The following is a 16804-nucleotide window of genomic DNA, read 5'->3' as shown; positions in this document are numbered from 1 at the left end:
AAAATGTCGATACGGTGCTATCCTGCAAATTTGAGCAAAAGTTGTCAGGACGATGCCGCCCGGCACCACGGTCCTCCGAAAAATCCGCGAAACGAAGGGGGATCTGTTCGTCTCTGCACAAGGATTCCAGATCTTCAATTTCAGCCGCGTACCTGCAACCTACACACAGAAAAGTGAAGATGATTGGGGGGTTAGGGATTAGGGGTTTGCCTTTAGGTCAAACCCCGATTTTGGAATTAACCAAGAAATGAGAAATGCTGTAAATGTATGTAATGTAAAACAAGTACTAATACCTTGTTGTAAGGATGTTTGTATCCTTATGTGCGAAGGTATAGATGTTGTTGTTTGTTGTATGTTGTATGTAGTAATATGTGATCTCCTCTTCAATGGTTGAATCCTTGTCTTGAATGCAACACTTAGCCTTGAATGGAGACTTAGAATGATCAATTACTTGAAGGAATGCTTGAATGCTTGAATGCTTGAGTATAGTTTCCACGCTTGTACACCTATGTCCTCCTTCCCCAAATGGGAGAGGAAAATGTAGTTTATATACTTGCCAATTAGGGTTACAAGACTGATTTTCCCGACCTTAGGCCAACCAGGAAATATTATTTTCCAAATTGCAAACATAAAGACCCGAAGTCCAAAAGAGACCGGGCCCAAAATAGGACCCAGGGACCAGGGCGCTGGGCGCCATGGTCCTGGGGGACCAGGGCGCTGGGCGCCCTAGTCCTGAAGGACCAGGGTGCTGGGCGCTCTGGTCCCACCTCCCAGGACAACAGGGTGCAAAGGAGGTTCAGGCCAGGGTGCAAGAAAATGCAATTTTCAGTGTCATAATCAGGTTTCGGGGTCTCCATTCAGGTTGCGTGTTGCGTCGCCATCGTGAAGACCGAAATGCAGTCGAAATTGCAAGTGTCACAATTTTAGGACACTACATTTAGCCCCCACTTTAGCGGGAGTATAAGCGTACGCTCATACTTCCGGTAAAGTACAAGGAAACAATATTGAAAAACTTTCACCACGTCAAGGAAGCAAGATACACCAAGCCCCCAGTGGACTAAGGATCTTACGAATTCGATTGACAAAGTAAAAGGGAAGATCACGAGGGAGAACCATGACTGTCAATAGTAAGGTTCCCTCACTATGAGTCATGCAAGAAAGATATCAAAAATTTTCAAGGCAAGGTTAAATTTGTCAAGAAATTTTCAAGTATCTTGAAAAGATATGGACGGGATGTATGCCCCCCTACGTTAAAGCGATCGCACACGCCTCACCGAGGGTGATTGCTTTAAGGTAGTGATACATATAAGAAATGAGAAAGGAGCACGTTATCACAAGGATTTAGCCCCCAAGTGTGAGATAAGCCCAAGGATAATAGACACAAAACACAAAGCACAAGGTGACTTCGCTTTCCTCGAGGTCAGTATGCTATATGATAATTCATGTATATCATATGTATGTATGCATAATTGTTCTTCATTCCCCAATCAAGGAAGGTCACCTAGAAGAAGGGAACACATGTGTCTTTTGAGTCAACATGAGAGAGATCGAGAGATCTCAATGCGTTGCATCGTCCTCAAGTAGACAACATTAAGGAAAATAGAAGAATGAGAATAACATATAGAAGAAGTAACGAAAGAGAGGGGGAGAGAATCTGCTATGCTAATGAAACTAGTCTAGCACGTCATCTACCCCCCGATCTTGCTGATCAATGTTTCGGGAAGGTAGGGAACACGCTAGAGGAGGAACATCCAACACAGCAGATGGAGCTATCACAAGATCCAAACAACGACTATGTTCATATCCCAAGCCGCGGTGTTCTTGTCTAGGAGCTAGGATAAGTGCTTTAGAAAATTCATTAGATAAATGGTTATCAATATCAACAAGTTCATATTCACTATCAGAATGAACAGGAGTAACATTTTCATCATGAATAACATTTTCATCTATATCATCATCAAGATTTATAAAAATAGGATCTTTAACTCGCACAGGATCAAGACCATCATGCATCTTATGTTTAGGAGATTTCGGCTCAATCGTCGGCTGAGGAGAAAATGGAATAATGCTTGTTGAAGGTGTTTTTGGGGATTGCAAAGTTTGAGAGGGAGCTGCCTGAGCTCTAAGACGACGCTTTCGTCGGCATTCACGTGCAGAACGATTTCGTCTAGTCTTAGTAGGAAGTTGCGAAGATTGAGGAGGAGGGATGTTCTCATCCTTATCACTTGGGTGTTTAGGTTGTGGTCTCTTAGGTTGAACAATAGGAGAAGAGGAAGGTCTCTTCTCTCCATAAGAGGAAGGAGGAGGAACTGCTCCATATAAGGGAGGAATATTCGGTTTAGGAAGGAGACCAAGTCCATCATGATGAGGAGGGATAGGTCTACTCTTAGGAGGTTTTGTAGGCATAGTCACATCCATGGGAATGGGTTGAGAATCTTCTTGAGGAAAGACATTGGTTTTATCTTTCAAAGGAAGAACTTCCTTCTCAAGAACAATAGGAATGTCAAGTTTGGGTGTTCTAGGTTCACTTAGAGATAGGATCATATCTTTTTTCCACTTTTGATAAGATTTGAAAAGATGATCACTTCGCGGAGGAAGAGATTGGAATTGTTTAGGCCAAAAATAATCAATAGGAACGCTAGAAGTTCTTTCAGCTGGTTTAAAGAGACTATGATTGATAGTAACAACTTCACCATTATGGGGAAATTTCAAACACTTGTGAATAGGAGAAGCAATAGCTTTCATGGAAGATAGCCAAGGATAGCCAAGCTTCACATGAAATTGTTCAGAAGATGGAATAATAGCAAAGTTCACATCAAGGGATGTGTTGTGGACCTCAATAGGTAATGTAATAGAACCAATTGCAGGAGAAGAAAATGCATCAAATAATTTCACAATCACATCTATTTTTTCATAAATCACTTGGTTCAATTGCAAAGTAAAAAGGAATTCTTCAGTAATAACATTAACCATGCACGAAGGATCAATAAGCACCCCACGGCAAGGTGGGTTCTTGACTTTTGCAACTATATATAAAGGACCATCAGGTGCCCTGATAGTTTTACTGGAATCAAAGGTGATGGAAGGCTCTTTAGGGATTTTCTGCTGCTCCACAAAGTTAATCACATTAGGAGTCATAGACACAAGATCATCAGGTGAGACAGAGGCATCAGTAGTATCAATCGCATTAGAGGTATGAGAAGGCAATGGATCAGTGAAAATCTGAAGATTTTGGTTAGGAGGAGCTACAGATGTGTTGCCTTTATCATTCACACCAGAAACAGAGATAGTATTATTATCAATCAAATCTTGAATTTTCCCCTTTAAAGCAAAACATTTTTCAGTATCATGCCCAGGTTGACGATGAAATTGACAAAAAGATTTGTTATCAAAATAAGGTGAATTAATCTTTGCAGGATCAATTTGCCTTATAGGAGGAAGTGTAAGCACATTTTGTTCCAATAACTTATTCATAATACTATGCAATGATTCATTCAAAGGAGTAAACTTTCTTTCTTTCTTGAAAAACTTAGAAATAGGAGGCGCACCTGATGCTGCATTCACATTGTTGTTGATGATGTTTTCATTGAATTTAATGGACTCTCTATTCGGTTTAAACTTCCCAAATGGTTGTTGACTACTATCACCCTTATCACTCGGAGCCATAGGATGTGATTGTTCCATTTGACTCACAGTCAGTTGATAATTGCGAAGAGTTGTGCACAACTGTTGGAAAGAAGTAAACTCAGAAAACAGGAGTTTTTCTCTAATGTCTTTTTGTAAATTAGAAATAAAGATTCTTTGAATATCATTGTCAGGCACTGGAAAGGAAATTTGAGCATACAAATTCTTATATCTACCAATGAAATCAGTCACTTTTTCTTTAACACCTTGTTTACAATGCATTAAATCAATCAAAGTAACTTTAGGACTTATATTGTTTTGAAATTGTTGAATGAAAGCATTTGCAAGTTGTTCGAAAGAAGTAATAGAATAGGAAGGCAACGAGCAATACCATTGTAGGGCTTTGTCTCTCAATGTTCTAGTAAACAGTTTTGCAAGCAACCTTTAGTCAAAAGCAAAATCAGTACATATTGTTTGAAAGGTCTTAACATGTGTTAGAGAATCACCCTTACCATTATAAAGCTCCAAATGCGGAATTTCAACATGTTTAGGGGGAATAGCTCGAACAATATCAAGAGAAAGTGGGCTCGCAACATCAAATGTGGGCACACTAAACTTAGATTGATTCATAGAGGCAATTTGTTGCTGTAAAGAAGAGACAGTTTGTGCAAGATTGTTAATGGTCGCTTCAGTCGAAGAGTTCATATTAGACGTGTTAGATTGTGATGGAGGTGTTATGTTATTGAAAGAAGGTAAAGAGTAAGGTGGTGGGACACTATGATAGTTAGTCATAGGAGATGATTGGAAAGGAGGAACACTACAAGGAGGAATGGAAGGGTTAAATGAGTTGCCCCCTTGCGTCATGTTCATTTGTGGAGATATAAGAGGAACACTCACTGAAGAAGTTGGATTGAATGAAGGAAGAGGGTTGATTGAAGAAGAGGGATTTCCCCCATGATTAGTGATCATAGGAGGAATGTCTTGTATTGAAGTAGTCATTATGTTTGATGTAAAAGTAGGTATACTAGCAATAGGAGTCGTCAAAGGAATAGAATGATTGTCTTGAGTAGGAGGTTGTGTATAACCTAAGGTTTCGGCACAACTTTTCATAGGCATCACATTTGAATCCACAATGTGTGCAATACCACGCAAAATATCGATTCCATTCTTATCACTTTGAAGCATACGTTTTAGACCCTCAATTAAAGGAAGAGCTTGACTATCAGGGTATTCTTGAGACATCCATTGTCGAAAATCATCAAATTGGTTATCCAATTTTGAAAGTTGTTCTACAGAAACCTCATGGAGAGCTTCTTCATCATTAGGAGGATTAGAGGAATTACCCATGTCCTCGTTAAAAAGACCATTCAAATTAGGTTCCATCTCCTCGGTAATTACACCTTGGAAAGACTTAATTCTAAGGCTTTGTCTAACGGGAATAGTGTAAGTAGGGCTTATTGTTGTAAAACTCATGCACTAAAGAAAGAGAGAAGATTTTGAATTTTAGAGGTAGCAAATTTCAGTAAAACCAGCCAATCTTCTAGATTTAAGCTGTTAAATACAATCAGGACAATCTCCCGAAATTTCAGAAAAAATGTTTGGGACCGTGGCGCTCGGGGTGCACACAGTCCTCGCAACTTTTTTTGAAATTTGCAGGGATGAAAGTTATGATGATTTTACAGCTAACCTGAAAAAATTGAGTGTTTTTACGATCTGTAGATAGGCCAAATTAAAGTTGTAATCTCAAAATTGAACCCTACCAAGATTGTCAAAAAATGCAAAATTTGAATTTTGAAAAAGAGAGGGAAACTGAAATTTTGAATTTTATGATTTTAGAGGGAATACCAAAAGCAATGCAAGTCTTGAAATTTGAAAGTTGACTCAATTTCACGCAAAATTCAATTTTGAAAGCGGAAATCAAAGTTGTTGTAATTAAGCACTTAATTTCAAAAGTCACAAATTGCAAAAATTTAGATAAATCACTGAAATTTCGAATGAATGATAATACACTTTTCAGATTTAGGACTGTAAGAAACACAATTTTGACACAAATTTCAATTTCAACAATTTTTGAATGATTAGGAGCCTCAATCCAAGCAATCACTAGACCAACTTTGACTGTAATTTTGAAGGTGTTAAAATTGATAAAATCAGCCAAAATTCTGGATTTTAGCAAAAAAATACAGTAAGATCTCGCTCCCGAAATTTCGAAAAAAATGTCGGGGACGATGGCGCTCGGAGTGCACACGGTCCTCGCAACTTTTTTCCAAATTTTCAGGGATGAAAGATATTGTGATTTTATTGCGGAATCCAAAGTTACAGCTGATTTGGAAATGTTTTGATCAGTGAAATTGTCGGACAAAGGTTGAATCAAGAGGGTTTCAAAAATTAGGGTTTTGACACTCAACCACTTAATTTTCAGAATTAAAGCACAAATATGAATTGATAATTTGTAATAGAAAGGCAGATCTGAAACAAGCATCAACAATTAAACATTTCACAAGTTTAATTACTTAAAAAGAAAATTTAGGGTTTTTATGCAATTAACCTCTAAAATTTTACAAAAGATCAAACATGGAAATGTAATCAAGGAATCCAATTTTCAAATCTAACCATGAATAATCAGAAAGGATGTTCACATCGGGTTCACCAAAATGTAAAGCAGAAAATCGCGATCGAACCCTAGTTGCTCTCCCCTCTTCCAACTCCAAGGAGAGAGAAGGGAGAGTCACTAGGGTTGATGGTTTTCACTTAGGGGAGAGACTTTACATTCAAAAGAGGGGTTGAAACCCACAAGATCCAATCCCACACAATGCAAGATTGGATGCTAAATGTGTTTCAAGGGTTAAGAAAGCAAGGCTACCCTCTTTTGTAAAGAATGTTGATAGAAGAATTAAGCTAGGAATGCATAGAAAGTGACAAAGATTCGCTTATAAACTGAGATAGGGATATAGGATGAAGCTGCGGACCTGGAATTAGCAGTAAAATGTCGATACGGTGCTATCCTGCAAATTTGAGCAAAATTTGTCAGGACGATGGCGCTCGGTGCCACGGTCCTCCGAAAAATCCGCGAAACGAAGGGGGATCTGTTCGTCTCTGCACAAGGATTCCAGATCTTCAATTTCAGCCGCGCACCTACAACCTACACACAGAAAAGTGAAGACGATTGGGGGGTTAGGGATTAGGGGTTTGCCTTTAGGTCAAACCCCGGTTTTGGAATTAACCAAGAAATGAGAAATGCTGTAAATGTATGTAATGTAAAACAAGTACTAATACCTTGTTGTAAGGATGTTTGTATCCTTATGTGCGAAGGTATAGATGTTGTTGTTTGTTGTATGTTGTATGTAGTAATATGTGATCTCCTCTTCAATGGTTGAATCCTTGTCTTGAATGCAACACTTAGCCTTGAATGGAGACTTAGAATGATCAATTACTTGAAGGAATGCTTGAATGCTTGAATGCTTGAGTATAGTTTCCACGCTTGTACACCTATGTCCTCCTTCCCCAAATGGGAGAGGCAAATGTAGTTTATATACTTGCCAATTAGGGTTACAAGACTGATTTTCCTGACCTTAGGCCGACCAGGAAATATTATTTTCCAAATTGCAAACATAAAGACCCGAAGTCCAAAAGAGACCGAGCCCAAAATAGGACCCAGGGACCAGGGCGCTGGGCGCTCTGGTCCCACCTCCCGGGACAATAGGGTGCAAAGGAGGTTCAGGCCAGGGTGCAAGAAAATGCAGTTTTCAGTGTCATAATCAGGTTTCGGGGTCTCCATTCAGGTTGCGTGTTGCGTCGCCATCGTGAAGACCGAAATGCAGTCAAAATTGCAAGTGTCGCAATTTTAGGACGCTACAATAAGTACATGTATATATCGAAAATACTATAACTATGAATACTTATATATAGTTATGTATTGTATTGTTATACATATAGGTATAAGACCAGAAAAAGAACAATATATGTGCATATATGTATATTTTATTTGCAAACAACATAGTGTCAACACATTTAAAAGTAATGAGTATGACTGAAAATAACTAATGTGAAGAGGAAAAACTTTCAAACAGATAATTGGTAGATGTAAGAAATGTGCATATAGATATTTATAGAAGCACCCTTGTCTTTGTAAAACGTAGTTGTTTGTATATGTAAAAGTATTAAATATGAAAATTAGCTAATAGTATAATTGTATTGTAAACTGCAAAGTTTAATAATTAGAAAAGATGCATTATAATTTTAAGTCTCTGTACTTAGGCAAGCAATTTTTGCAAGTAATGCATGGCACTCAGCTTTGAAGTCAACAGGAGCAACTTTATTGACTATCACTTTCATCTTGGTTTCTGAATTATATGTCTTAGTAGAAACTAGCACTGTGAATGAATAGTAACACGACAGTAGTCTCTTGATCACTGAAGAAGGTGTATCTATTGTTGTTGCATCATTTTGTAGTGCATAGAGCTGTTTTGCAGTTTTGTGTAGCAAGTGAATGCCACCCTCATCAAATGCAGTGGCCCATAGAGTACCTGTGGCATCTTGCAACTTTAGAGGCAAGAGGTAACTATAATTACAGTCTTGCATACTCATTTGACATCTAGAGCAGAACCAAGAATCATCAGCATGTTGTGTACATTTTTTCTTGCAAGGCCTTCCATTGACTATTAGTGGGCAAGCTGCGTAATAGAAATTTTGGTCATTGACATTCACAAAGCGCAGAACAACTAGCAATGTTGTCTGAATTGTTTTTGGTTTGATGCTCATCTGCTCACGGATTGAAGAAATTGTCATTCTAGTATATCTGCCATCTATGTGGATAGTTTGTGCAACAAAGGGTACAACTAGCAAATGGTCCTTTCCTCTTAATGTTAGAAGCTCTACTTCTGGAAAACTTGGGTTGATATGTAATGTTGTTACAGCTGTTATGTTTATAAGCTTTCCATCTAAATAGCCAACATGAGCATTACGTAAAGCAAGGATAAGCAGACTATCATTGGTCAACATATTTTTCAATTCTAGTCCCTTTTGTTCTGCCATTGGACCCCATAAGTTGATGTCAATTGTTGAACCAGATAGATCATTAATTTTCACCAAACATTTTTGTGTTTGACTGCCATCTTTCCTGTGTATAGGAATGATATCTCCAACATATAGAACAAGACCAATTATGTCAACCAGTGTGTTATTTGTTAGATGAAACAATTCAATAATGGGCATGAAAGGAGGACTTTGTTGATCTGGTTGTTCTTCGTTGGTGTAGCATTTTAGTATGGATGTATCAGACAACATGATTTCTAAATGGCTATTTAGTTTGTTGTACCTTGCATTTGCTTCCTTAACAAATCCTTTTGAAACAATATAATGTGAACCTATGTCCACATGGTTAGAGTGTAACTTAGCTATCTCATCAAAACATGTAATTCTAATTTCAGAACCATCACAATCAACAATGTCAAAGCTAAACACATGGCCATTTTTGGTCATTGTGCTATATGCATTAATAGGCCGTTTATGAGTAACTCTCCCTTTGATAGTCCATTTATTTTGGTATGGATTCAAATTTTTGATAGGGCTTATATTTTTAGAAGTTGTTGTTTGTGGGGATGGCAATTCAGTTACAAACTAAAGAAATCGTTTAGATGTTGAGGGTCTGTCCTCAAACATAATTTGTGGTTGTTGTTCTTTGAATAGATATTATGGTTTACCAAAGAATGGGCAATCAGTTTGTTTCACTTCTAGACTAAGTATTACAATAGTCCTATGAAAACAAAAAACTTCTTCTTAAATTACTGCTAATTAAACATAAATGAAATTAAAAAAAGTTGAAACATATTGTATTTAATAATCATATTTGATTTCCTACCTTGTGTTCCATATGTATCAGCATGTATAGGTCGATAACTGGACTATTGTGCCTATTTTTAGAATATCTGAATCTATCATAGTAGCATATTTAGAAGGCAAGATTGCTAACTGCATGTATGTGCCATCAGATAGCACTAATTTATGTCTGTCAGTATCATCTTTGTTGTTTTGCATTTTCTGAAATGACAAGACTTGTAGCAATGCTGAAGGAAGGTGATCCCCAACATTGATAGATTGAATTGGAAAAGGGGTAGGGACATATTCTTGGTTTTTTGCCTACAAAAATAATATGAATATAGAGGATTTAATTTTAACGGCAACCAACTCATATATTTCCTTACTTGTTAATGTAAAGCTTGTGTTACTAAATGATGTAATCAAGCTATGTTATGTATAGAGTATGCATCTACTTTTGTACTATGCTATCAAAAAAGTATGCATGTGGTAATGAAAAGGATGGTATGGAAAAGACCGATGAATTGTCCAAAAAAAGAGCATAAAAGCTTTCTATATTGAAAAGTTTTGATAATTTAGCTTACCAAATTATCAATAGTGGACTGCTCTATGGATTCAGAGGTAGCTGCTGAAGATGCCATTATGCATATATACCTTTTGAGAATTAAAAGTAAATTATAAGCATGATTAATTGTAGTTCTTATATCAGAATACAATCACAACATGATGTAAGCTTATCAAAGGTATATATGCACAAGTAGTGTAAAATTAAGTGAGCATAGAGTAACGATGTTACAATTTATTTTTTGTTTCAAATGGTAATGAATTGATCATAATGTGATTGAAACATGCATTGAAAGTGATAATTGGTCATATGTTGATAAGCTCCAAAAACATTAAATATGACATAATGATTTATATATTTGAGAGCATATTAACAAAATATGAGTTTATCTAATTAAAGATCTTTGAAAATATGGGATGGCTCTGTCTGTTTCAAATGTTAACCGAAAAAAGAATGTAACTTTTGAAAGATTGAATAATTACACCAACATAGGATCAACCCAAGCAACCCATCCAAGGTTGTTATCACTCCATTTAAATACTTTGTCTCCCAATGTGAAAATAACCATTGGATCAACTAATTGTTCAGTACTTGGTATTGGGAAAGGTGCTACTTCAATACTATCTATGGTTGTTACAGCACTAGAAGATGTACAGAGGTTGACTATTGTTTGATTTGGTGATTTATGTTCGTAGTGGGCAATGATCTTTCTGAGGTTACTCTTTAACTTGTTTCTTTCTTGCAACATTCTTTCAATTACAGTGTTGATGTCCTTTGTTGCTTTCAAACTTTTATCCATTGTTGAAATTTGATAGTGTTAGTGTGGTTGTTTTCTGTTTGAATGATAGAGTAGAAATGCATCACTACAAAAAGTGAACATACAAGAATAATAGAGAAAATGTTTAAGTAGATCACTTTTTTTTTTGTCAACCATAATGAATTTACTATTAACTAACTCTAAAAACTTGTAATAATTACGACAACACATTAAGTTTTGTAAATTGTGTAATGAGTCAACTTACAAAGCTTTCACTTTGCAAGAGAAGTGCTTAGTTGCATTTAGTTTAGACTATGTGTGTATATATATCCACGTGTATATATACAGGTATACATGTGCATATTAGAGTACATAGATGTATACATATACATGTGATGTATATACATATATATCTATATGTATACATGGATACATATTTAAGTATGAGCATGAATACTTTCAGTATGCAACATAAGTATCCAATTTAACAGTTGTCACAAAATCAGAATTATAGACATCAATTACAATGTATTAATGTTCTAAATATGGAACATTTCTCAATGGTTACTTAACTTGGAGATCAAAAGCCTTCATGTGCACAAAGTCAATTAACTTATTTGTGTTACCCTAACCAAATATTTTGTCAACCAACATTGTCCTGTGGTCATCTCCATGTGTGGGCTCTATTAGCAAAGCCATGCTATCTTTAATGATTTCATCCAAAGGTTGTGCATGAAAGTTGATGTTCTCTATGGCTGGTTACAACCTTAAAATCTAATTTGTTTTGTTGTTTTCAACAATATTTTGATCTGCTTTTTTTGCTCTAGAAATTTCCACAAAAAGGTTATTAGCTTTTGTTCTCATTGTGACTGTTTTATGGTGTGTTTCTCAAGTGATGTTGTCTTTAATGATGTCTTTAATGATTTTGTCCTCGAGGCTGTGCATGAATGTCGACGTTCTTTATGGGTGTTTGCAAATATTTCGCTCTGCAATTTTTGCTCTTGAAATGTTCACATAGATTGTTGGTTTTTGTTCTTGTTGTGACTATTTTACTGCCCTTCTTTGTGAGCTTGACAATGTTAATGGTTTGAAGTTGCAAGGTAAGGTTCTATTTTTTTCAAATACATTTTTGTTTTGTATTGCATTTTATTTATAACCTATTTATTTTCTCCTTCCGTGTGCTTGTAGGGTTGCTGCTTTATTTATGTTATTTAGCTATTTGTGGATGTGACTACTTTCAGACTAAAACATCGAGTACACTATGTACATATGCATATGCACATGTCTATATGTACATACATGCATATATATATGCGTACATGTGTGTATTGATATACATGTATAGATGCATACACATGCATGTATGTATATATATGTACATATGTGTATTTATATATACATATATCAGTACTTCAATCTGTTCTAAAAAGCATATATATATATATATATATACAATTTGTTTATGTTTTTTAACAGTTTGTGGACGTGACTACATTCAGACTACAGTGTAGTCTTGTATCGACAAATCTTACACACTTTACAATGGAGCCATTAAAACAAAGATTTAATAAAACCTTATATACACATGTATATATATACGTACATGTGTATATGCATACATATATATATATATATATATAGATTTATATACATATATTGGTACTCTAACAATTTCTTAATCTTTGCACACATAAAGAACGTTGACAATCATGCACAACCTTGGGAACAAAATCATTAAAGACAGTGTTGTTTTAGAAATAGAGCACATGCATGGAGCAAAAGAAATTAGATTTTAGGGATCTAACCAGCAACCTATTTGATTCGGCTCCTTTATGAGCTTCATGACTTGAATGCTTTGATGTTCTTGCAGGGTTGTTGTTTGTGGTTGTTGTAGAAAATATTTGGCTAAGTAAATCTTCGCATAAGGCTGTATATAGTTGTGGAGTTAGGTTTTATTCTGGTTATGACAGTTTTAAATGGTTTCTTTGTGAGCTTCACACCATGAATGGTTTGAATTTAGAAGGTAAGCTTGGGTTTTATTTAAACTCTTTTTTGTTTTGTAATGCATTTTTTGTATGGTCTGTGTTTTTTCTCCTTTTGTCTGCTTGCAACGTTGTCTTATTGTAAGTATTTTGCTCTGTAAATTTTCTTGTAATTTTTGATTTAGTTGTCGACTTAGGTTTTGTTTTAGCTATGAGTATTTATTGCTCTATGCCAACGAAGGCTTTTAATTAGTAAGATAAATTGATAAATTGATATATATATATATGTACATCATGTGTTTTACACTGTAAAAATTCCTTTATGCTTGCAGGCTTGCTACTTTGTTTATGTTATTTAACTATTTGTGGACGTGACTACTTTCAGACTACAACAAAGAGTACTCTATGTACATATACATACGCACATGTCTATATGTACATATGTGTATGCACATATACATATATCAGGACTTCAATGTGTTCTAATATATATATATATATATATGTATATATATATATATATGTATATGTGTATATGCACACACACACACACACACACACACACACATATATATATATATATATATATATATTTATATTTATATTTATATTTATATACATATATTGGTACTGTAACAATTTCTTAATATTTGCACACAAAAAGAACGTCAACAATCATGCATAGCCTTGGGAACAAAATTATTAAAGATAGCATTGTTTGAGAAATAGAGGGAGATGGCCACAGGAAAATATTATTGACAACAGCAAAAGAAATTAGATTTTATAGATCTAACTAGCAAACTAAAAGACTTCCAACATAAGCCACAATTTCATTAGTAACAGAATGGTCAAAACCTAAGTACCTGTCAAAGTGAACAGAGACGATGCAAGCTAAAAGTAATCACGTCCACAAACACTTAAATAACATAACAAAAGTAACAATCATGCAAGCACAACATACCCAAAAATAAGGATGGTATCAAATAATGCATTACAAATTTTGAAAAATCTAAAAATAAAATAAACAAGTACCTAGCAACGTAAAACCATTAACACTGACAACCTCAAAAACAAGCCCAACAAAACAGTCTGCATTGGTGCACATAACCGAGCACGAAAAGATTAAAACAGAGTAATAAACTTAAATCAATAAATATCTACAAATAACAAAACCAAACTAAAACCCTTTTGACCTACAACAAAAGACACAAAGTAGCAACTTTGCAACTACACAAAATCGAGAAATAACCAGAGTATAGAAAAATGCAGAACAAAATAAAAAAGAATCTAACCAAAATTAGAACTTACCTTGCAAATGCAAATCATTCACCTAGAGTGACAACAAAACCTAATTCAAATCATTCATGACCGACGACTATATGCAACCTTATGCGAATATTTGCAGATCGAAACATTGCCAACAATGACAAAACCAATTAGATTTTAGGGTTCCAAGGGTGCATAAAGAATCTAAATAAAATGGGAACTTACCATGCAATTTCAATAGTCATGGCCACAAATAGTTAAATAACATAAACAAAGAAACAACCCTAGAAGCACATCAAAGCATTCAAGGCATAAACCTCATAAAGGAGCCAAATAAAACAGACACAACCAGAACAAAACCTAACTGCACCACTATATACAAACCCATGTGAAAATTTGTAGAGTGAAATAAGGCTTACAATAATAAAATAGAGTAAATATTACGGTTGCAAGCTACGGAACTTACGTTGCCAATTCAAAGCATGCACGGTGTGAAAGTCACAAACCAGCCTTGAAAATGGCTTCCAAAGTGCAAGTAGCCACGCCCACAAACAGTTAAAGAACATAAACAAACCGACAATTTTGCAAGCACACAGAAGGAAAAAATAAGTAAAATGCATTACAAAAAGAAAAAGAAAACAAATAATACAAAAAACTACCTCGCAAATTCAAACCTTTCACGGCTTGGAACTCACAGAACAACCTTGAAAATTGCTTCCAAACTAGAAGGAGCGACGCCCACAAACAGTTAAGCAACAGAAACAGAGGAGCAACCCTGCAAGAACACGAAAACACAAAATAAACAAGCTATAAACAACATGGAATATGATAGAAAAACATTTTTTAAAAAAACAAAACCTTACCTTACAACTTCAAACCATTTACGGTGTCAACCTCAGAAGGAAGGCCAGTAAAATAGTCACAACAAGAACCAAACGTAACCAGCAAAACAATCATAACGAGAACAAAACCCAACAATCTATGCGAACATTTGCAGAGCCTAAATTGCACAACGAAGTATTCGAACAAAACCCAACAATCTATGTGAACATTTTCAAAGCGAAAATTGCAAAATGAGATATTCGAAGAAAACCCAACAATCTATGCAAACATTTCCAGAGCAAAAGTTGCAGAGTGAGAACAAAACCCAGCAATCTATGCGAACATTTGTAGAGCCAAAATTGCACAGTGAAGTATTCGAACAAACCCAACAATCTATGCGAACATTTTTTGAGCAAAAATTGCAAAATGAGATATTCGAAGAAAACCCAACAATCTATATGAATTTTTCCAGAGCAAAAGTTGCAGAGCGAAATATTGCCCACAACACACAGAACCACAAAATAAACAGGCTATAAACAAAATGGAATACAAAAGGAAAACCTATTTAAAAAACAACAGAAGCTTACCTTGCAACTTTAAACCATTAACGGTGCCAAGCTAAGAAGGAAGCCCAGTAAAGTAGTCACAAAACAGAACTAGATATTCGAACCAAATCCAAAAATCTATGCGAACATTTGCAAAGCATGAACAAAGCCCAACAATCTATGCCAACATTTCCAGAGCAAAAATTGCAGAGCAAAATATCCGAACAAAAGGCAACAATCTATGCGAACATTTGCAGAGCGTAAATTGCAGAGTGTAAATTGCAGAGCGAAATATCGGCGACAACAACAAAACAAACAACATTTTAGGGTTGCCAACACGCATAAAGAACGTCGACATTCGTGCACAGCCTCGAGGACAAAATCATTAAAGACATCATTAAACACAACATTCATTGGGAAACAAAGCGCATGCACGGAGAAGACACGCACGCACTGGAGAAAACAGCCCACACACACGCACTGGAGGGAAAACGTCGTCGGCAAGACATTTCAGCGGCTGCCAGAATGTCTTGCAATTTTCCGGTGGTTTTCTCCCACTAAAAGCCTATCAGCTTAATAAATATTAAGGCTAAGTTCCAAGATAATGCATGATTGGAAAATAATTTAATATTAAGCTCAAAAAATTAAAAAAAAATTATGATATTGTTTTATTTTAAAAATTAAGAAATATTGAGTCCTTAATATAGGATTTAAATTCTAATTTAATTACAAAATGAATGGAATTTTTTTTTACCAATTGCATATCTCATGCATTGAGTTTTTGAAAATAGATTAATTTTGTATGATTATATTTTTCAATTTCAAAATAATTGCTCTATTTAATTGTTACTTTGCATGTTTATATTATAATTTTCTCAAACTTATTGTTTATTATGCAAAGATTATTATATTTCTTAACTTATGCATGTAAAATTATAATTTACAATCCAAAATTTATTTTTATTTATTATTATTATTATTTAATAACTCAACCTTCGAATAAATTAACTAATATATTCTATTTATTTATACTATGCATGCAATTTATAATTTTTAAAACTTGTAAGTTACAAATCTTGAAATTGAATTTTTATATTTTAACCATCTAACTCTTTAAATAATTTATTCAATTATTGTGCATATCAATTTTATAATTTTATAATCTTTCTAACTTTCAAATAAATCGATTATTTTTATCTATTTAATTTAACTCTCTAATATAATATTTTTATAGCTTTATTTATTATACCTCATCTCTTAAATAATATTTGTTTATTATTTTTATAATTTGACTATCGAATAATTATTATATTTTAATTATTCAATTAATTTCTAATTCTTTGATTTATTTATTTTAATTCCAAGGTTTAATTTACTAATTATTATCTAATTTGTGTTTTTGCATAGGGTCTAATTCCGTAGGTCA

The 16804-nt window shown here is 34.8% G+C and overlaps 1 protein-coding gene across 1 annotated transcript; it reads right to left on the bottom strand.

The window, feature by feature from the left end:
* Positions 1-7863: 7863 nt before the first annotated feature.
* Positions 7864-9105, bottom strand: LOC131072454 (replication protein A 70 kDa DNA-binding subunit A-like). The gene has a single exon (XM_058008623.2). The coding sequence runs from the start codon at positions 9103-9105 to the stop codon at positions 7864-7866; it is 1242 nt and encodes a 413-aa protein (XP_057864606.2).
* Between the last annotated feature and the right edge of the window lie 7699 nt (positions 9106-16804).

This window comes from Cryptomeria japonica, chromosome 11 (assembly GCF_030272615.1).
Source record: "Cryptomeria japonica chromosome 11, Sugi_1.0, whole genome shotgun sequence".
NCBI lineage: Eukaryota > Viridiplantae > Streptophyta > Pinopsida > Cupressales > Cupressaceae > Cryptomeria > Cryptomeria japonica.
Note: the sequence above shows the minus strand (reverse complement) of the source record. Positions and strands in the feature narration are given on the sequence as shown.

Coding starts and splice junctions, on each gene's coding strand:
- LOC131072454 (XM_058008623.2), bottom strand. CDS start 9,105: ATGACCAAAAATGGCCATGTGTTTAGCTTTGACATTGTTGATTGTGAT.